This window comes from Festucalex cinctus, chromosome 10 (genome assembly GCF_051991245.1).
Source record: "Festucalex cinctus isolate MCC-2025b chromosome 10, RoL_Fcin_1.0, whole genome shotgun sequence".
Lineage (NCBI taxonomy): Eukaryota > Metazoa > Chordata > Actinopteri > Syngnathiformes > Syngnathidae > Festucalex > Festucalex cinctus.
The window spans coordinates 27804775-27827018 of record NC_135420.1 but is presented as its reverse complement, the minus strand read 5'-3'; the positions used below and the strand labels follow the sequence as shown (position 1 = coordinate 27827018).

The 22244-nt window shown below is 41.7% G+C and overlaps 1 protein-coding gene across 1 annotated transcript; it reads right to left on the bottom strand.

Moving 5' to 3' along the window:
- Window positions 1-1093: 1093 nt before the first annotated feature.
- Window positions 1094-21543, bottom strand: aspm (assembly factor for spindle microtubules). Its single transcript, XM_077534505.1, has 26 exons — window positions 21110-21543; window positions 20768-20911; window positions 17862-19272; window positions 17118-17210; window positions 16889-16990; window positions 16663-16809; window positions 16330-16569; window positions 15671-15738; window positions 15396-15537; window positions 14944-15074; window positions 13607-13782; window positions 13362-13507; window positions 13153-13238; window positions 12877-13089; window positions 12483-12687; window positions 12233-12381; window positions 11913-12041; window positions 11588-11782; window positions 5791-10851; window positions 5565-5714; window positions 5280-5471; window positions 3964-4156; window positions 2994-3148; window positions 1634-1810; window positions 1383-1543; window positions 1094-1308 (listed from the first exon to the last, which is right to left on the bottom strand). Exons 1-26 carry the CDS (start codon window positions 21389-21391, stop codon window positions 1206-1208), a joined length of 10251 nt encoding a protein of 3416 aa, XP_077390631.1. The 5' UTR covers window positions 21392-21543; the 3' UTR covers window positions 1094-1205.
- Between the last annotated feature and the right edge of the window lie 701 nt (window positions 21544-22244).

Genomic DNA, 22244 nt, shown 5'->3' with positions numbered 1-22244 from the left:
TCAGAAAAGCACCCACCAATTTAGGGTCAGTATGAAGGGGCAGCTGAAAGAGGGAGGGGTGGGAAAACTAGGTATGAGTTAAAGGCGGGGTCTTCCGTTTTCACGCAGGAAAATGCACCATATCAGTAATGTCCAAACTATGGCCCGGGGGGCCATTTGCGGCCCGCCATCCATTTTTCAGTGGCCCGCGACACATGCTAAAAAAATATATATATATGGCATTTGACTCAGTTCAAATAAAATAGACAAAAGAAAAATGTTTGGAGATGGTCAAAGTAAGAAGGGAGGGTATCGGGAAAAACTGGTGCCATCAAAAGGTTACTTTAGTTAACTAAAACTAATTTTAAAAAAAAAATTCGAAAAACAATATTGTTACCGAAATAAAATAAAAACGAAATTGCTTTTTAAAAAACGAAAACTAACTGAAACTACATTTTTTTTTACATTTTACAAAACTAACTAAAACTATAATTAGAGCAAAAATGTCTTTCGTTTTAGTCTTTGCTCATTAATTTAAATGCATGAGCCTTCGGGGATGATTTAATAATGACGTTTGAAAGTACGTCACACAGAAGTGACGTCATCTAGCAGCAGCCAATAGAAAAGCGTTGCGCCCATGGTGTTTTTTTTTTTTTTTTTTTTTTTTAATATTGCGCACAAGTAATACACATTAAAAATAAGAAGAAAAATACTAATACTGTCTGACAGTGTCAAACTGTACACACTAATAAATGAATAAGTCACGGAAGAGCAATCTTCCACAAATAATGAACCAGGTTTTTTTTTTGTTTTTTTTTTACATTTGTCTAATATTTTGAGGTTGGAACTGGACCAATTTGAGTGGAACGCATGCACGGTCTTTATCCCACTACATACAGTATGAAGGCTCATCAACCATATGTTGTCAACTGGGCTTCTCAAGAAACCTATTCAACAAAAAACGAAATGTTCAAAAACCGTTCAGACTGCAGAAATATGCTACGTTCATCAACTTTCAAGTCACTCAAAGCGGAACTTTCGTTCATTGAACTCGTTCGGGCATGACATTGAGCAAGGATAATCAAGCAAAAATAAAACATAAAAGGAGAAAACACATAGATATTCATTTAATGTGCCAAAATGCATCTGTAAAAACATGTTTACGTAAAGAATTTCCCCAAACATAAAATACGCCAACTGTGAGACCGTAACATTTCAAACGTGATCTACGTAACGATGGCGAGCGCGTTGGCCAACATCTTAATGGCTGTGAGAGGATCCACGATATTTTGAAGCATGTCCTTCCTGAGGACCCAATCTGGCGCGAACCTAGCCGGAAGAAAAATAACCGTCGGTCACCTTGCAAAAAAAAAAAAAAAGAAAAAAAAAAGAAAAAGGAATACCTCGGCGCCGGGCGGGATTTCTGCGGTGTTGCTGGGACGTAGAAGCTTCCGTTCATCTTCTGTTTTGTCACGTTTATTTCTTCATCCATTTTGTGTTTGTGAACGGCAAGGCGGTAAATGCGTCTGACCCTGTCCGTGACCTTAGGACGCTTCATCACCTCCTAGAAAAGGACAAACTAAGGTTTGTGAACATCTTCACAATTTGGAACAGCATTTTTTTGTTTTTGTTTTTGTTTTGAAGTAGACCAGACCTCAGCATGGCGTTTGTCTTGCAGGAGCAGAACCAGAAGGAAGCAGGCTTTGGTGAAAATGCTGCCGCCTTTGTCCGCCAACTTATTTCCTGCTTTGGCTCTGTAGATCTGGATCAGGTCGACCAACTTCTCCACCGAGTTCTCCACCAAATATACGGCCTCCGCGGTTTTGTGGTACTGTTGAAGGCAGAATGTCATAATAGGAGGCGATGAGACGTTTTTTCTTTTCCTGGCAGCAATTCAGATAGGTCGATGATTAGCCCGAGATTTGATATCGAAATGCATATTTTGCAAGACTATCGTGCAAGTCAAACAATCAAAGTTCACTTAGCAATCCACATAGATTTCTTTTCTTTTTTTTTTGTTTCTCCTCAGTAAGAATTCAAAAAGGAGCTGTTGGTCATAATTTTCTTGCATTTTGTAGCTCTCCTTACTCGATTATGAAGAAAATATTAATCACAATGAACTCATTCAAACCCAAAAACGTATAAATACGTTTTTTTTAAATACTTTGCCCTTCACTCCCAAAAACTTATTCATGTTTTGTTTTTGTTTTTTTTAAATGCTAGAGCATACAGAAGGCTTTGATGCAGCTTCTGACCTGAAGAGGGCGCTTAAAGCAATGGCAGTTATATTTAAAAAAAAAAAAAAAAAAAAAAAAAAAAAAGCCAACAGATGGCAGCAGAGTATAAGAGATCTGTCAGGGCCATTTTGCAACAAGCTCTTTTTGCCAGTTTTTAACAGGAATTTTGAATAACTATAAAACTTATATTCTAATGCAAATTGCTGCAAAACGGAAACAAATAGAAATAAACTTTTTTTTTTCCTGATGAAAGAAAAGACTAATTTTTCTTATGGTAGGTTCCATGTTTTTATAGCAATAGAACACAATATTCTGTGGGCCTTGCAAAAGTCAAATAAAAATCAGGGAGCGTACAAAACACTACGAAAGCGTACAAAACATTTACAACATTTATTGTTTTTGGTACAAAACAAGAAAACGTTTTAAACATTAAAAAAAAAACCATTAAGACAAATCAATTTCTTTGAAACACTATAATTATGCAAGTTTCTTTTGGCCCAAACAAGATTGATTAAATTAGTTATTTTAAAATTTTAAGAAAAGTGCAAATATATACATTTAAAAAAAACTCAAAAGTAGTATCCATCATCTTTTGTGTTTACGATTATGCCAATTTTGCAATTGTGGAACGTAATAAATTACATTGTAATTGAATTTCGATTTAATTGCACAGCCCTACTCCAGAAAAACACTGCATATATACATAAAGATATCAATATTTTGTCACGAGAAAGTTTTGTTCGTCCTCGACTTGTAACGACGAGCTGCTCCGCGTACCTTGGAGAGGTTGAGGAGGATCTGGACGGAATCGGCGATGACGTCCATGCAGGGCACGCTCCTGTTGCAGGAGAGGATGAGGGTGAAAAGCACGCCGGTGGCGCCGCTCTCCACCAGGTGCTCGCAGCACACGGGCGACAACCTGGTGGCGGCTTCTGGAAATGCAGGTACACAGCAACGACAACAGCGCATTGTCAATTTCAGAGTTTCAAAGCGCATTTATGCTGGTAAAGTGCACGGCGTGAATTCAATGGCAATTATATCGGCCCTTGTATTTAAAAGTGGGAATAATTTCAGATCAACGTCACATACATGCAATTAAATACATTAAATATATATATAAAATCTATAAAAAAAAAAAAACGACATAAATATGTATTCAAATGAACTTTCATGTGACTGCAAAAGAGCAACATCGATCACTCTTTCAAGTGAAATTAAAATACATTTGAATTTATGAAGTTAAAGGGATACTTCACTTATTTATTAGCCCATTATTGCAATAAAAAGTTAATATTTTGTCTATAATTAATTTGATACTTTCATTATTTTTTTTTACATACAATAAAAGACATTTTGCAACTTGCTGTCGACTGAAAATGACATCACAAGGGCTCAGGTAACCAATCACGGCTCACCTGCTTTCGAGGTTTGGTCATGTGACATTCACAAGCTGAGCTGTGATTGGTTACCTGAGCCCCTTGTGATGTCATTTTCAGTCGACAGCAAGTTGCAAAACGTGGTTTTAAAAGGTACTAATTGTGCACGAAAAAATTATGAAAATATCACATTTATCATAGGCAAAATATCAACGTTTGATTGCCAAAAATTGCTAAATAAATAAAGTATGCCTTTTAATAGCTGTTCTAGTAAATATAATTCAGTCAGCATAAACTACAAAATTTATACGAAAAATGCGATGACTAATATTACATTGCCGACATACAAATAAACATGTCACAATTGTCACCTAGGTTTTTCAGCGCTTCGAGGAGGGAGGAGAAGTGTTTGTGTCGAAGGATGCAGTCCAGGGCAGATGAGGTCTTGTTGCACAACGTGTCCTCCTCCCGGGCGCCGGCGGAGACTTTACGCAAGCGGTGTCTCAACCTGATCACTTTGGCGTTGTCGTTCAGGCGGCGGGAAACGTGGCCTCTCCACAGAGCCTGCGGTCGAGGAGAAAAATTAATAAAACAAAGATATTTTATAGGAAAAAAAAACAACGAATTATCTCATTCAATGCCAGACATTTGCACTGATCGTGACCAGAGTCCCGGCAATTTTTGAGTACGTTGATGGAAATTAGGGATGTAACGATAAAGGGCGACATTTACAAAATGGAAGGATTGACAGCATTTATGAACCAGAACCATGGTTGGTTTGAGAAATGTTGGGAAAAATGGTTACGGTACATTAAAATAAAAAAGCCCAATTTAATTGTAAATAAGGATAATTAAAAAAAAAAAATTATGGTCACTCCCTGATGTTCATGATGCTATCTATATTGGTTATATTGTTTAGTTTTCATTATTAGTTATTTCGTTTTATTTTTTTAGATGGGACTTGATTGTTTTTCTGGAGAGATGAATAATGATATGCATATTTTTGCATGTGTGAATTGTATCCATCGGTTAAAAGTCTGAAAAGTTATAAATAAAGAATTTAAAAAAAATAAAATTGCCACAATATCGTCGTCGTCATGCTCACAATATTTAAAAGGAACACATCTGTTATAAAAAAAATAAAATAAATTAAAAAAAAAAGTCAGGTTGATTTATGCAGTTCTAGCACCCTCTAGTGGCTAGTTTAATAGTGCAATTTAATTTCCATGAGGGATGTTTTGGCCTTCTATGTTTAAATTTTTTTTTTTTTTAACACAATATTGTGATCTTTTCTAAATATAGCCAACACCCCGCCCCACAATATCGTGATGATTATCGTATCGTGACCTTCATATCGTGATAATATCGTATCGTGATGTTTGGATATCGTTACATCCCTAATGGAAATCAGAAATACAGAAAATACAGTTAAATAAAGTTTTGATTCTACCTTTTCTGGTAATCAGCAGTCAATCATGTTTTAAGAAATTCAGCCGCTTTGCCCAAAATCTTAACAAAAAATAAATTGTTCAACCCCTGGTATGTGGTAACATATTCAGGGGAAACACTTTGAGGGGCAGCCATGCCTGATACCGGCCCAATCGTTAAACGTGCGACAAGTCTATCAAGTAACTGTAAACAGATTCTGATGCGTACTTTGTATGTTGCGTCTCACTACGAATGATACCTGAATTTTGACAACGCCCCGTTCAACTCTCTCCCGGCGCCTGAGGAGGAGGAACCTCCGAACCGCTTGCTGAATAACAGATGCCGAATTGTGGCGGCGGGCCAGCCAGCGCCTGACCGCCCTCTGGGCTGCGACCACCTTCCTTCGCTCCGCCAGATCGCGTCTCCTTTGCAGCCTCGCTCGCACCAGATTCTAAGAAGCACAAACCACCACGGCGTTTACCACGAATGACGGTTTGCCTTCTTTCAGATGTCACCGTATCAAAAAAATGGTTGCTAGCGATACTTTTATGACGACGACGTAACGCATCCGACTCTTTGCAGACTCCAAGGCCCGGTGCGCTCGCAAAGCTCTTTGGATCTTTATAGCACTGAGGTGGTGGTAGACTGCGCCAGCGAAACGAAGTCTCCTCTGTGCACTGGCAGCCTCAGCTTCCTTGATCGTACAAAATAATGAATCTTTAGATGATCATTCAACACTTATTAGCAACTAAAAAAAAATGTAACCATACCTTCTTTCGTGCAATCCAGGCTCTGCAGTGGGTCTGAAGAGTAATTGCAGCCTCCCTTAATCGAACATAATTTTGCCTTTCTATTTTACCAAGCCGCAGTGCTCTGATCCTTTGTTGCAACTTCGTAGCTGCCTCTTTCTTCTTCAGGAAGATGCGCCTCTGGACTGAGCATCTCCAGTATGACTGGATCAAGCTAGCAGCTCGAATTTGTTGCCTAAAGTCCCTCCTGACACAGTGGCCTCGATACGCAGCCTGAAGAACCACGGCGGAGCGTTTGAATTTCAGGAACAGGTTTCTTTCTTTCCTTTGACGAATAAAGGCCCGGCAGTACTTCTGAATGACCACCACAGACGCATAAACGGCCTCAAACTTGACTACTAAAACATGCCGTCTGTACGCCGATTGGATTACAGTTGCAGCCTGGTGTAAACGAGCAACGTGCTTCCGGGTTTGCCGGCCTTTGTACGCCGCCTGGATGACGACGGCTGCGCCGCGCATTTCCAAGAACCGTTTCCTCTGAGATCTGGCCGCTGCAGTAGAACGAAACCTTCGCTGAATGGTTCGCGCGGACGATTTTATTTTCGTGTACCGCTTCAACTGACAACGGGCTCTGAAGGCGGTTTGAATAGTCGTGGCTGCCAGATGCATTTGTCTGATGGATCGTCTTGATTTCAATCCTCGGAAGGCAGCTTGCAGACGAACCGCAGCGGTCCTGACTTCTTCGTAACGTTTTACCTCAATGCGGCCCTGTCGTAGAGCTCTGAATCTCCGCTGTAAGACACAAACGGCCCAGAGTTGTTTCCTGAAAGTCAATTGCTGCAGACGTCTCTTGACGTTTGCTTGAACGATGGTCGCCGCTCTGTGCATTTTGGCAATTCTCCTCCTCTCCAAACAACCCCTGCAAACTGCCTGAAGAAAAATTACGGAGGATCTGACTTTCAGGAAATGGTTCCTTTCTTTTTTCTGGAGAATATAGGCTCTGTAGCATCTCTGGATAATGACGGCTGACAAACGCTTGGCCCGGAATTGGACTTTGCCTCGGTGGCATCTGAAAGCAGACTGGATGACAGTTGCAGCAAAATGCATTCGTTTGAGGGACCGTCTTGATTTCATTCCCCGAAAAGCAGCTTGCAGTCGAAAAGCAGCGTTCCTGACTTCTTGGTAACGTTTTACCTCCAGGTTTCGCTGTCTCAGAGCTCTAAACCTTTGCTGTAAGACAAGGGCAGCCCAGCGTTGTTTCCTGAAGAACAATTGTTGCTTACGCCTCTTGAAGTTTGCTTGTATGACAGTTGCTGCTCGGTGCATTTTGCCAATTCTTCTCCTCGCTGAGAAACCTCTAATAACTGACTGAATGGAGACGACTGAGGTTCTGACTTTCAAGAAGTAGTCCCTTTCTTTTTTCTGAAGAATATAGCGTCTGTACCATCTCTGGATGACGATGGCAGACAGGCGCACGGCCTGGTATCGGACGTTCACTCTGCGGCATCTGAAAGCAGACTGGATGACCGTCGCGGCCGCGTGCATTTGTTTGATCGATTGTCTTGTTTTCATTCCCCGAAAGGCAGCTTGCAGACGTAAAGTCGAATTCTTGACTTCTTGATAACGTTCCATCTCAAAGTTTCTCAGTCTCAGCGCTCGAAACCTTTGTTGTAAAACCGAGGCAGCCCAGCGTTGTCGCCTGAAGGGCAATTGCTGCTTGTGCCTCCTGAAGTTTGCTTGTATGACAGTTGCTGCTCTGTGCATCTCGGCAATTCTTCGTCTCGCGGTGTGACCTCTGAAAGCTGCCTGAAGAACGGTGGCAGAAGATCTGACTTTCAGGTAGTAGCGCCGCTCATCTTTCTGAAGAACATGAGCCCGGTAATATCTCTGGATGACGATAGCCGACCGACGCGTGGCCTGATATTGGACTTTCACCCGGTGGCATCTGAAAGCAGACTGGATGACTGTTGCAGCTTCGTGCATTTCTTTGATTGATTGTCTTGTTTTCATTCCCCGAAAGGCAGCTTGCAGACGAAAAGCAGCATTCCTCACTTCCTGATAATGTTTTACAACCAAGTTTCTTTGTCTCAGAGCTCGAAACCTTCGTTGCAAGATCAAGGTAGCCCATTGTCGTTTCCTGAAGAGCAATTGCTGCTTGTGCCTCCTGAAATTTGCTTGTATGACAGTTGCTGCTCTGTGCATCTCGGCAATTCTTCGTCTCTCGGTGTGACCTCTGAAAGCTGCCTGAAGAACGGTGGCAGAAGATCTGACTTTCAGGTAGTAGCGCCGCTCATCTTTCTGAAGAACATGAGCCCGGTAATATCTCTGGATGACGATAGCCGACCGACGCGTGGCCTGATATTGGACTTTCACCCGGAGGCATCTGAAAGCAGACTGGATGACTGTTGCAGCTTCGTGCATTTCTTTGATTGATTGTCTTGTTTTCATGCCCCGAAAGGCAGCTTGCAGACGAAAAGCAGCATTCCTCACTTCCTGATATTGTTTTACAACCAAGTTTCTTTGTCTCAGAGATCGAAACCTTCGTTGCAAGATCAAGGTAGCCCATTGTCGTTTCCTGAAGAGCAATTGCTGCTTGTGCCTCCTGAAATTTGCTTGTATGACTGTTGCTGCTCTGTGCATTTTGGCCAATCTTTGTCTCACGGAGTGACCTCTGAAAGCTGCCTGAAGAATAATGGCGGACGATCTGACTCTCAGGTAGTATCTCCTATCTCGTTTCTGGAGGACATAAGCTCGATAATATCTCTGGATGACGACTGTCGACAGACGCATGGCCTGGAATTTGACTTCTTCTCTGTGCTTTCTGAAAGTAGACTGGATCAACGTGGCAGCCTGATGCCAATGAGCAAGGTCCTTCCTGACCCGCAGTCCTCTATATGCCGCCTGAATGACGACTGAAGACTTGCGCAAGTTTTGGTAATGTCGCGTTTGAGCTTTGGCTGCTACGGTGGCACGGTATCTACGTTGTATGGCAAGAACTGAAGACTTTAAGGCAATGTACTTCTTGTGTTCATTGTGGGCTCTGAGAGCTCTCTGAATTGTCGTGGCAGCCTGATGCTTTTGTTTGACAAGTCGTCTGGATATCATTCCCCGGAAAGCGGCTTGTAAGACAATGGCAGCATGTTTCTTTACACTCAGAGTCAACCTCTCCCGTCTCATTTGTTTGTTGGCTTTGAAACGTGCTTGCACAACAGTGGAAGCCCATCGAAGCCTCTTGTAGTAAACCATCTGCTGATATCTCCGGAAATTTGACTGAAGCTTAACGGCAGCGTGACGCTGGATGGTCAATTGCTTTCGGACCTTGTATCCTCTGAAGGCCGCTTGCAGGCAAACGGCCGCACGGCGCTTTGACAGATATTGCAGCCGCGCTTCCCTCATCAAGATCACAGCTCTGTACCGCTGCTGGAAAACCAAAGTTGCCGTCTTAATAGCTCGGAATTTGCTCCTCTCTTTGATCATGAGAAACCGTCTCTGAAGGACCGTGGCTGCACGACGCATCTGTGCAATCTTCATCCGGGCACAGTAACCACGATATGCGGCCTGGATGATAACGGCAGCAGATTTCATGGCTCTGTATGTCTTCATCTGTTGATCCATGAGGATTTTGGCCCTGTATCGCTCTTGAACAATGAGTGCAGCACACTTTGTAGCAAGATAAGCCATACGAACTTTGTGCATTCTGAACAGAGCCTGGATCGCTCGTACGGCCTTGTTCCGCCTCTTAAATTCTTTTCTTCCTCTCCAGCCTCTGTAAACTGCTTGGATTTTTAGGGCTGCTTTCTTTTGCTCTTTGTACGCACCTTGCTGTGCTTTGCAGTGGAGGAGAGCTCGATAACGGCTCTGGATGATAATGACTGCACTTTTAAGGAGAATGTACCGTTTTCTACTCAAACGCATCCTAAATGCAGACTGAATGACAGTTGCAGCTTTGTGCTTTTTCTTGAGGTCCGTCCTAACTTTCATGCCTCGATATCCAGCCTTGATGGTAACACAGGCTGCCCTCATCCGAAGGAATGACGTCCTTGTTTTCTGTCCGACCACATAGGCCCTATAGTGACGCTGAATGACAACAGCTGCTGCCTTTTTTGACCTAAACTCCATTTGAGCCTTGTGCCGGCAGTAGTGGGCCCGGATAAGTGTTGCGCACTGGTGGTATTTTTCAATCTTCATCCTGTCAGCTCTGCCTCTCCAGTAGGCTTGTATACAGAGTACAGCCTTCCTCAGTGTGTCATACTCCTCCTTTGTCTTACGAGCTAAAATCGTGGCTCGACGCTTTTGCTGTATCGCAACTGTTGCTTTTCTGAGGGCAAGGTAGCCCCTTTGGGCCGAAAATCTCCTAAACGCAGCCTGTATCAAGGTTGCTGCAGCGTGCTGTTTCTTCAGCGAGTCGGAATTTCGTTTCTCACGGTAAGCCACCTGAATGGTCCTGGCGGCGCGACGCATCTTGACAAACGTTTGCCTTTCCACATCTCTTCTTGCGCAACCCCTGTACCAGCGCTGGATTAGGACTGTGGCGAGTTTCATTCTCATGGTCCGTTTCCTGACTCTGTGACCCCTGAAGGCGCTCTGAATGACAATGGCCGAGTTGTGTTCCTGCTTGTGCCTCTGAAAGTGGCACCTTTGTACACGACCTCTGTAATGGGCTTGAATGAGCAAAGTGCTTCGTTGGATTTTTCTGTATTGACGCAAGCACCTTTGCCTTCTATAGAATGACTGAATCGTAATAGCGGCAGCTGATCTTTTGGCCATTTTCTCCATGCGCCATTTCCTATATGCGGTTTGTATTACTCTGGCAGCATGGTTTTCTCTTTGGGTTTTCTGGATTTTCCGCAGTCGGAACCTTCTCTGCATTTTCACCGCCGCAGCTTTGAGGGAAATATAACGCGTGCGTACTTGTCTCGCACGAATCCGAGCTCTGAAACGCCTCTGCAAGACAGTTGTTGCCCAGTGAATTTTCACAAAGGCAGATGCGGCCCGCTTCATTCGCCACTGCGCTTGGACAACGATGGCGTTGTATCGGAGTTGCTGGTAATATCTCATAGCTGCAAACATTCTCCACTGTGCCTGCGTAAACAACAAGCAAGTATTTAGACTAATTCCACAAGCACTTTTGCATTACACATTTGTGATGTAAACTGACAAAATGGATAATATTAAGAAAATGTGGTTATGATGCAGTGTCAATGCAATGAAGCTGATTAGAGTACATACAACTGCCCCCCGCCCCCTTTTTTTTTTTTTTTTTTTTTTTTTTTTTTTTAGATGGGAACACATATTGGAGGTTTAAAAATGTTAGTCAAAATAAATAAAATAATTAAATTAAACAAATTATACAAAAATTAATTAGGCGGGTTTTTCGGATATTCAGGTGCCAGCCTGGTCCATATCCACCAGTGGGTCCATTGTATAGTTTTAAATTGTAATATCAACATTCACCACTCGATGGCAGACATAGGTTGCACTCGCATCGGGTCATGCTGCTCTCTACTACGCGAGTAGGCCTAAATAAATCCGGGATTTGGAAAGACATGCAGGATGAACATAGCACATGAACAATATTCAAATTTTGAGTGAGTTGATATCTGCAAAATTCTGTACAAAAAGTGAGTTCTTGCGCTTACTGTTAGCACTGAAAAGCAAATAGCTACGAATAGTTTCCAAATGGGATAATTGGAAATGGGCAAATAAATATATAAATAAATAAATACATAAATAAAATAATTTAAAAATAAATAAATAAATAAATAAAATCACATTATTAAAAAAAAAAAGAAAAAAAAGAAAAAAAAAATCCCGTTACCTGGATGATTGTTGCTGCCAGATTCCGTTTGATCTGGAGCTCTGCCTCTTTTTCCATCCGCAGTCTTTTACGAGCAACAAAGCCTCTCCAGACTGACTGTATGATTATGGACGCTGCGTGCTGCTTCTTGGTCTTGCGTTGCTGGAGAAACCGTTTCGCCGCCGCCTGAATTTTCACAGCGGCCACGTTTCTCTCCTATGCCCCAAAAAAGCAAGGGACGCCGCCGTTTACTTTCATGCAAGACATTCAAAGTTTCAAGTTCGTACACAAAAGAGAGATATATGTCAAACTTGCAATGCCCATTTACCTCCCACATGTCACCAACCTGATAGAGTTGCAAGTCTTTCTTTATTCTGTAATTTCTCCAGAAACTTTGTATGATCCGAGCTGCTCTGGTTTCATTACGCAGGTCCAAGAGTCGAGCACACAGGAAAGACAGGTAAGTCATTACAACCTGTTGAAGAAATATATATTAAAAAAAAAAATAAATAAATAAAAAAAAAAAAAGGTACAAGGTCAACTTTTTTCCCGCCTTTAGACATTTGTCAAATTTATGTTCCAACTTGATCAGGTGATTCTATACATATGGTTACTTGGTAGACAGTTTGAATAAAAAATAAAAATAAAAATCTGGCATAATCACACCTTCTCATTGGGAATGGTGTTGGACATGTCAGCTGGGTCGATCATGGCAGGAACTCCACCCAGGTAAGCCACAGCGGTATTAACCAGCTTCAAGTTGCTTTTCTCATTTTCCAGTAGATCTTTGAACTCCGCGGAGGGGGACTCGGTGCCTGTGCCGGTAAAGAATAAACAACAACAAAAAAACTTCACATACGGATCACCGACTCCACATGTACAATTTCCTTAATGACCCGAGTTAAGTGCCACACACCGTTTGGACTTTCGACAGCATCGTCAAAAGAGCTGTCAGACTCGAGCGCTGAGCAGCTGAGCTCCAGGCGACCCCTCGGCGAGCAATCCACAGTTTGCGTGGTGCTGTGACGGACGGCCTCCTCTGGGATGAGACTGGGATGGTAGTGGTGGATTAGATAGCAGAGGACACGGCCATCTGAGAACGTCACCGTGAAGTTCTCCAGCTAAAACACAGACAAAAAAAAACAAAAACTTATTTCATCATTTTGTTTGCCTTGCAGCCGGTTCCAATTCCAACTTTTATAAGCTCACATGCAAAAGGAAGCACTGACACATTGAAACAGACAAAGACTGAGTTAGGCATGCTCTCTTGTCTATACCACCATCTGAAAAAGAGGATCTCACAAATTCACCGTCAGATTGTAGAAGTCGCACACTGCACGGGCCCACTCCATCAGCAGAGCGACTTTGGCGCTGCAGTGCTGGTACGGCGCCCTGGTCTTTTGCACCCTGGGCTCGAAGGCCTGACCGGCTCTCAGAGAGGCCGACCTCTGCTTTGACCTCAGGGTCCTCCTCAGGAAGACAATCTCCTCCCTCAACTGATCCTCATTCAGAATCACCTCCACCTAACAAGCACGAGATTATTACAAATCATTTGACTTGGGTTGTAGTATGTGTCTAATACACACCTGAAATGAAAAAATGATTTTCCACAGGAGGCTCAAGGTCTTCTCCCTGTGTCCATCCACAATGTCTCTAGAATCTATGATGGAGCCTGAAAATAAAGAGAAGAGCTTATTTTTGCTGACTTTTTGATTTTGTTTTGTTTTTTTGCTGGAACTAAATGTATTCATTTCACTTCCTGCAACCGAGGGTTCAGCTGAGAGATCATAGTTACCATGTTCATCCTTGAGGTCGACCCCTCTGGTTTTGAGGACTTGCAAGGCAACATCCATGTTGTGGATTTTTTGCAGGCGGCTGATGGCTGGCAGTCGCAGCTTTGCCGACAAACCCCAGTGCTTTACGAGGAGCTCCATGATTCTCCTAGACGAGACAATTAAAAAAAAGAAAAAAAAAAAAAAAAAAGGCCAATGATGCTCCACAAAACTGGGCCCAGTATGACATTTAAATTCTGCCACTTACACGAGTCTAATTCCACATTTAAGGTCAACCGCCAAATTCACCACAGCGTAGTTGAATTCGTCAAGGGGAGCTTGAACGTGAGAGACGGGCAAACCGAGGTAGCCAAGATGCCGAGGGAGAATCCCCTCGCCGCTTAGGAAGTCCCTTGAGAAGGCCAGCAACAGGTCTTTGCTTGTCTGAACAAATACATTCACGACAGTTCACATGGACCTCAAATCCAAAAACGAAAATCGAGGCATAAATGAAAGGAATAATGTGGAACTTTTTGGAAGAAAAAAAATTCTGTGAAAGAAACTACATCAAACATGAAGCTACAAGGAAATGCTATTCAGCGGTCCCTTGCATCTGAATTGACACTTTCAATGTGACAATAAAGCATTTGAATCAATTTTGTCTCTGCGCTCCCACGCAACGCATTATTAAAAGTGTCCAACTGAGTGGACTGAGTATTAGCTTTCAAGCTTATAGTTAGCATACTGACAGAAGTCAAGAAAATCTCCCAGTACAAACACTTTGGAGAAAGGAGAAGAGGGGGGAGAAAAGCCCACAAAAGATTGTCAAAAAATGTTGATAAAGATTCACTATGTTCGCTATGAAAAACGTTGGGAAATGGGGAACAAAAATCACAGAAAAAAAAAAAGAGAATATTTTGTAAATATTGGAATGTTAATTCATTTGCTCCCAATAACGTATAAATACGTTAAAAAAAAATAAAAACATTTAAGTGTCCCAAAGACATACTTATACGTTTTTTTTGTTTTTTTTATGCTAGAGCATACAGAAGGCTTTGATGCAGTCTCTCAACTGCAAAGAACAGTTGCAGAAATGGGAGTTATTACAGAAACGGCCAGCAGGTGGCAGCAGAGCAGAGGCGATCAACCAGGGCCATGTTGAAAAAAAGCTCAATTACTACTTAAATAGATTTATGAAAAATGATGAAACTTAGCTCTCTTCTAATGCTAATTGCTGCAAAAGGGAAACAGATAGAAACACTTTTTTTTTTCCTGATGAAAGAAGAGACTAATCTTTCTTTTGATGGTTCCATGCTTTTTTTTTTTAACAATACAACACAATATTCCTTTCAAAAATCCAGTAAAACAGCCGGGAGCGAATGGGTTATTGACAAAAAAATAAAAAATAAAAAATATAAAAAGGAATATACTTTTGTCAGCAAGTAATAATTTCCTCACAAAAAAAAAACAATAAATAAAAAATAAATAAATAAAATCAATTTATCAATGTGGAAAACTTGTCAACCCCTTCCCCAAGTCTAAAGTGAGATTTCTATTTGCAGTGGTAACCCATGCTTACTAATATCAACAAGTCCTCCCACCTACCTTGAACTCGGCGTCAACACAGAACAGACATGGGTCGTGCTCAATCAGGCGAGACTCTTTGGCCTTGTCCAAGAAACACACCAGCAAGAGCAGCTTCTTCAGAGTGAAGCTCGACAGCGCCTCCTCGTGGCCTGGAACGAAAAGATGAAACACAAGCTTAGCTCACAAACATGTCACGAGAGAGAGTGACCAACTTGTGCAGCGCTTTAGGAAACAACAAAAAAGTGAGCCAAGTAGCCTTTTGTTTACAATCGATTTATTACGTTAATTTTTGCATGTACACCACACTGGGTGAAGTAAATTATTAAAATGAATGTTATTTTAGACAAGAGTATTTATTACAAAAAAAATAATTAAAAAAAAAAAAACATAAAAAAATAAAAAAAATAAAAAAGCTGCAATAAAACGTAAAAAAAAAAAATAAGGAAATGCACAGACAATTAAAATATTACCATCTTTGTAAAGATGAGGAACTTTAGGATGTCGGAACTCGGCCGCGATGTCGGGATTCCACAGGAGACGCTGGAGGACGAACATAGCCAGGCCCCTTGCGTCGCTGTTGCTCTCCAGCGAGATCAGCTCCCCAAAGACCGTCTAAATGCATTAAAAAAAAAAAAAAAAAAAAAAAAAAAAAAAAAAAAAAAAAAACGCGTTTCAGTCGGCGTTCGCTCGAACGGTGACGATAAACAACGTACTTACAAAATACTAATGACGAGCCAAGACGTACCTCGAGCCCGATCCGTAACCACAGAGGATTGTAGGAAAGAAGCCAGTTGAGGACTTTTTGACGCTCACCTGGAAAATGATCATTAAAAATAAATAAATCAAATAACTTTTTTTTAAAAATCCAGTCAGTGTTAACTAGGGATGTAACGATATTCAAACATCACGATACGATACTATCACGATACGATAATTATCACAATATTGTGGGGGGGGTTGGCAATATTTAAAAAATGTCACAATATTGTAATAATAAAAATAAAAAAAAACTCATACTAAAAAAAAAAAAAAGCACAATATTGTATATATAACAGCAATGCATATAAACCATCTACAATCTCTAATAACAATATTGAGGCACTTGCTCATGTAAGCACACATTGATCGCTTCACAAGAAAATTACATTCCCCTTCATCTGACAGCATATAATTTAAACATAAAAGGCCAAAACATCCCTAATGAAAACTAAATTGCACTAATAAACTAGACACTAGAAGGTGCTCGAACTGCACAAATGGAAATCAATGCGACTTTTTTTTTTTTTTTTTTTTTAGCAGATGTGTTCCTTTTAAATATTGTGAACATGATGGCGACGATATTGTGGCAGTTTTAATATCACGATATCGCCCTTATTGTTACATCCCTAGTGCTACCAGTCGTACCTATATCTTTCCAAAGATGGCGGCCTTTGCGGATGAGCAGCCTCTTTGCCTCCACTTCCTTTTCCAACCTCTTAATGGCCTTGGCCATCGTCTCGGAGGTGAAGAGCTGACAGGCGGCCCGGCGGAGGCTGTTCAACTTTCGCCGGGCCGTGTAGGTGCTGAAAGACATCTCCTCTTTGGTGGGAGCTTTGGGAACACTCAGCTTGTTGCCGCAGCCCATCGTCAGCGGTGCGGCACTCACTGCACAAAGGCGATGTATATTTAAAAACAAAAAAACAAAAACAAACAAAAAGCGCTAACACGTGCGAAAATATTCCGTATAACGGACGCCACCTTTGGTCATTTCCGTGCTGACTTTGAAGTCATCCGGCGTTAGGACATAGTTGAGCCACCATGTGAAAGCTCTCTCCTGCTTCTCAATCCATCTCTCGTCATAGAACATGTTCTTAGCAGCAAAGGGAAGTGGATGCCTGGGTATGGCTAAGGGGGGAAACATAATAGCAGGTTATAAACAACCAAATCGCATCAGGAATCAAAGAAGTGGCACCCAAATAAATACCCGTCTGAGCTGGTTTGACAAATATCAAGTTTGGCTTTGCTACTACGGCCATCTTCGCCCGCTCGACGCGCTCTGCTTTGGATGACCTCAGCGAGACGGCGCCTTCGGATAAAAACAGGATTTTGAAGTTCGTCATCAGCAGGTCAAACAAGGGCCATAATCAGACAAGTGTCAAGGAGTAATTTGTGATGATTGTCCTTGAGAGGAAGCATAATAGACTACGTTATACCTCGTAGGGGGATTCGGGCGCTTGGTGGCTTTGTCTGAGCAGAGGCGGATGACTTTATGGTCTTCACAGATGTTTTCATTGGATGCAAAGAACCTATGGGGAGGTAATATATACGGTTTTAAATTAAAATGTGAAAATAATCCCAAATGATATATTAGTTATCGCACAGCCGTAATTCATGGGGAGAGCAAAAGTCAACATTTAATTTATTTTTCTAATTTTTTTTTTTTCCTCATCACCATGGGGAATAATGTGATAAAGGGATTTTTTTCCAAATTCAATTTCAACCTCAAGTGGTGTCTTATCTAACAAAACATGTTTACACAGTCTAAATACCACGCACATCAATAAGTAGCGATAAATGATTTATTTATTTATTTTTGGTCGTTAAATCAATTCCCCGGAAAAAAAAAAAAAAAAAAAATTACGATAATGTGGTGTGTTGGCCCCCATTAACCTAAACACAATATTCCGATTATTATTGCATTTGCAATTATAGAATGTCAGTGAAGGAGCAAAAACCCACAAGGGGGCGGCCATTTTGTCACTTGTCAACTGGAATTGATATCACAGGTGTCCCTGAAAAGGATTTAAAAAAAAAAAAAAAAATGGATTTTGCTGCTTTAATCATATTCCACAAATGCAATATTATATCAGAATACCATGCTACATATAACATTCTAATAATTTGCCTTTCTTGGACTTTTACATTCAGTCAGGCTTGCGTGTGACATTGCAAACTACCTTTCGATTTGACCGGCTGCCTCTGCGATGTGCTCCTCCTCTCCGTTGTTATCACGGTGTCGCTTTTCCAAGCCACCGTTTTGGTCTTTTTTACCAACTCATTGGTCTTCATGACACCTTCTTCACTCTTCCTCTTTCTGCTCGTCGTCACGATGTGAACGAGAAAGAAGTCCTCCTGGGCGGATAGATTAGCTGAGACGATGTGGGGAAGGACGTCCGTTTCCTGGGGCGCTTCGGGCCGGGGGCGATTTGATGCGCTGCCGCGGCGAATCGGCGAGGACTGGCCCAGGGGTGACAGGGGGGAGATGGGAGGGATGTTGTGGGGTGGGGAAGTGACTGAGAAGGGGACACGTAAGTGCGCTGCAGGTGGAGGTGAGTTTACATGGAATTTGATGGGCAATTCGAGTCTTGGTGTTCTGTCATTAAGTTCGTGGACTGTTTTGCTGTCGATGCATCGGGAACCGGCTCCCCTCGATCCCTCCATCCTCGTGTCTGGTTCTATGACAGGGAGGAGCGGGGTCCCCGGTCCAGACTCAGATTGGCTGCTGCCTTCTGACAACTCAAGCGTTTCTTCCATGAGACGCCGCCTCGACTTTTTTATTTGTCGGCGCCCACTTTCGCGATTCGACGCCGGTGCTTTGTTTTTGATCACCGTCTCGCAGTCAAAAGTTTTTTTTTTAGCTCTTCCGGGCTCACCGAGCTTTTTGCTGACAAGGAACGTGAGTCTGGGCTCCGCGGACTCGAGCAGCTGCGGGCAATCGGGACGGGTTTTTTCGAAACAGTCCCGATCCTCTCCGCGGAATTCCAGGGAATCGGAAAAGCCGCAACTAGAACTGGTGTCTGTCGGACTGCCGTCGATAAGCCCGAGATCGGAGTCGATGAGTGCCAGCGCGTCAGTCAAAGATACAGCCTTGGTGGTCACAGGAGCCGTGTGTTCCACCGACTGAATGTGAGGCATGAAACTTTTGAACCTCTCCGGCGTCCCAATAGGTGACAGAGTCTTATTTAAAAGTTTCGTGAGCTCCTTGTTTTCAAGCCTCCCGGCCAAAGAACCCGAAGGACCACTGATCTGCTTCTCGCTTGCATCTAACAAAAGAGAAGAGTGCCTCTGAACACGGAGCATATTCTCCCGGTCCAACGAAGACCACTGCTTTCGAACGGGATTTAGAGCATTTTGCTGCTCTGATCTCGCATGGCGATCCTCAAGGAGCCGGCGCACCCCGGTGGACTTATCTCTGCCTGTTTTTCCATCGTTGAGAGAAGCGAGAGGACTGCGGAGTTTATGCTGTTGCTTCCGGGAGATATGAGCGGTTTGATTGGCGCCCGTCTTTTGTGGCGCTGTCCGCTTTCCCCTGTAGGGAGATCCTTTTGCACCTCCTTCCTTCTTTTTAATATTATCCCATAAGCTCCTCTAAAAAAACAAGAATAAAGAGCATAAATGGTTAAGGATCATTAACTCATTTACTCCCAATAACGTATAAATCCGTTTTTTTTTTATGTTCTAAGTGTCCCAAAGACGTAGTTATACGTTTTTTTGTTGTTTTTATGCTAGAGCATACAGAAGGCTTTGATGCAGCCCCTCAACTGCAAAGAACGGTTGCAGAAATGGTAGTTATTACACAAACGGCCAGCAGGTGGCAGCAGAGCAAAGGAGATCAACCAGGGCCATGTAGGAAAAAAAAAGCTCAATTACTTACAATTTTAAATCGATTTGTGAAAACTGATGAAAATTAGCTCTCTTTTAATGCTAATTGCTGCAAAACGGAAACAGATAGAAATATACTTTTTTTCCCCTGATGAAAGAAGAGACTTTAATCTTTCTTTTGATGGGTTCCATGCTTTTATAGCAATAGAACAATATTCTGTGGGCCTTGCAAAATCAGTCAAAATACAGTAAAACAGCCGGAAAATGGCGGCGAGTGAATGAGTTAAAAGTGATCAATGTAATGAAAAGAAAGCCCCAAAATAGAGTGCAGCATGGATGGGCAGGGTATCGACTAGCATGCTACCAAACTGGACCCCGGACAAAATTGTTAACTCATTCAAACCCAAAAATGTGTAAATAAGTTTTTTAATACTTCGTCCTGTACTCCCAAAAACATATTTATACTGTTTTTATATTTTTTTTATGCAAGAGCATACACAAGGCTTTGATGCACATTCTTACATGAAGAGGTGACTTCGAGCAATGGTAGTTATTACAACAAACGGCCAGGATGTGGCAGCAGAGTATAAGAGATGAGCCATGTTGCAATAAGCTCTTTTACCCACTGTTTTAAACGGATTTAGCTATATTTTAAACCTAATTGCTGCAAAACGGAAACATAAACATATTTTCTTTCCTGATGAAAGAAGAGACTAATCTTTCTTTTGGTAGGTTGCATGTTTTATAGCAATAGAACACGATATTCTGCAGGCCTTTGCAAAATCAATCAAAATCCAGTGAAACAGTGAAGAGTGAAGGGTTGCTTCAGTGAAAATGGCTGGGAGTGAATGAGTTAATTAAAGACTGGAATTAGCTGCCAAGTCATGTCGTCATTAATCAGTTAGGTAGTAAAAGTATTACTGTGACTGTAGGGCCAACATCTGAACAGCTTGCTTCATTAAATACATATTTTTCTGACCCGAGCAGCTCAGTAAAGTGATTGTGTAGTTATAATGCACATAGCAGATGTCACTTTGTTGTTCTCTCGGCATCCAATGTGCACTCTTTGCTGATTGTCGCTAACTACCCATAAGCTACTGTACATTTTGCCTCATGAAATGATGGATGACAACAATCAATTACTGGTATTTGATTATTATGTTCATCCAGAGCAATGTTGCTTAAATGTCACAGAACTTTGCTACCAATGACACCAATATATCACAAAACTGCAACCGCTTTGTTGTAAATGAATATTTACCTTTTTCTTTTGGGGGGCTACCGCTTTCCCCAGCAAAACTGCCCGGTGCTTGAGGACCCCATTGGCTTTGATAATAATCAGCTCTCGGATTCCACCCTCTTCTGTTGGAGTCCAGGTGATTTTCAGGTTAAATGAGCCCTGGGGCTGCAAAGAAAATAGTTAAGAAGTCAATCAAAGGCCTACTTAATGTAAACCATGAGGCAATTCAATTTGGCAGCTTTATCAGGAGTGATTCTTTGGCAGTAAAAAAAAAAAACCCAAAACAAAATCGGTTGATAACGAGTGAAACACATTTACAGACGTTTTTGTAACGATTCTAGAATTACAAGTAGGAGAACATACCCGAATTGTTAATGTGCTGTTATCCACTGAAAAGCCTTTGCTTGATGGGATCTTGTCAACAGTCACCACAACCTCTTCATCCTCTGTTGGGTTTTCAATGCGCAGAACGGTCGACTTGGCGGTGCCGATCTTCACTGTCCCAAAAGATACAAAAGGAGCCTTCGAAAACAGGACCAGGCTCAAAACGGCAACATCGTTTTCCTTGTCGGTGTCGCCATTCCTCGTCGGTCTGAAATCCATGAATCCCCTTTGAACGGGGGAAAACGCAACAATTCCGGACATAGTCGCTACCGTAATAACGAGCTACATTCTATCCGATTTGCTGCTTCGGGAAATTGTCTTCTAATCGATGTACACCAAAAGTAGTTTCAAAATGCTAGCCAGGTACAAAACGTAGACAGTCGAAATGTTTGTTTCCTCTCACAGCTACGGTTAAGTTTTAAATACACCATGCGTCCAAGCAGCCAATGATGAGCGAGGAGTGGTGCCGTTCTCCTCCAATAGAAACCGACTTCCTGTCATATCGAAAATAGTAAACGGCATTCTACCAATCAGATGGCAGCTATTGTCTACATCCGCCAAACGGCTCAACTTTTTTTTTTTTTTTTTTTTCATAAAAAATGTATTGAACACGGGATGAACAAATACAATATCAGGTAAACCAGTTTTACATAAAAATATGCAACAATGAAACAAAAGTAAAATATACAAGAATTAAGGGGAAACAAACATATTAAATATATAGACATGGGTTATTTATTATTTGGCATTTATATGTGTTAACTTATCAGTTTAAGAGCGTAAAAATAAGTGTCGAGCTCCATCAAAAATAATTTGAACAAACATCTTGAATTTGCATTTATGAGTATGACATTTTCCAAACAAAAGATACAGGTTCACAATATAGCACTCAGTTTTTGTTCTTAGACTCAAGAAGGGTAAGATATACAGTATATAGTTAAAAAAAAAACAACATCAAACAAAATCTTATTTATTAAAAAAAAAAAAAAAAGTTTTTTGAAAACAGTGTACAGTACAGTACTTTATTATTTTGATTGTGTACGTCACGCCCTGGATGTGAACACGTGATTATGTAATTGTCCAATCCCGTGTCAGAAAGTCACGGCTCGTAATT

Excerpts from the sequence above, each read along its gene's own strand:
- aspm (XM_077534505.1), bottom strand. The coding sequence starts at position 21,391 with ATGTCCGGAATTGTTGCGTTTTCCCCCGTTCAAAGGGGATTCATGGAT. Across the intron at positions 16,810-16,888 it reads TGTCAAACCAGCTCAGACGG|CCATACCCAGGCATCCACTT; the intron begins GTATTTATTTGG and ends TTCCCCCCTTAG. Across the intron at positions 5,472-5,564 it reads GTTACGTCGTCGTCATAAAA|AATCTGGTGCGAGCGAGGCT; the intron begins GTATCGCTAGCA and ends TGTGCTTCTTAG.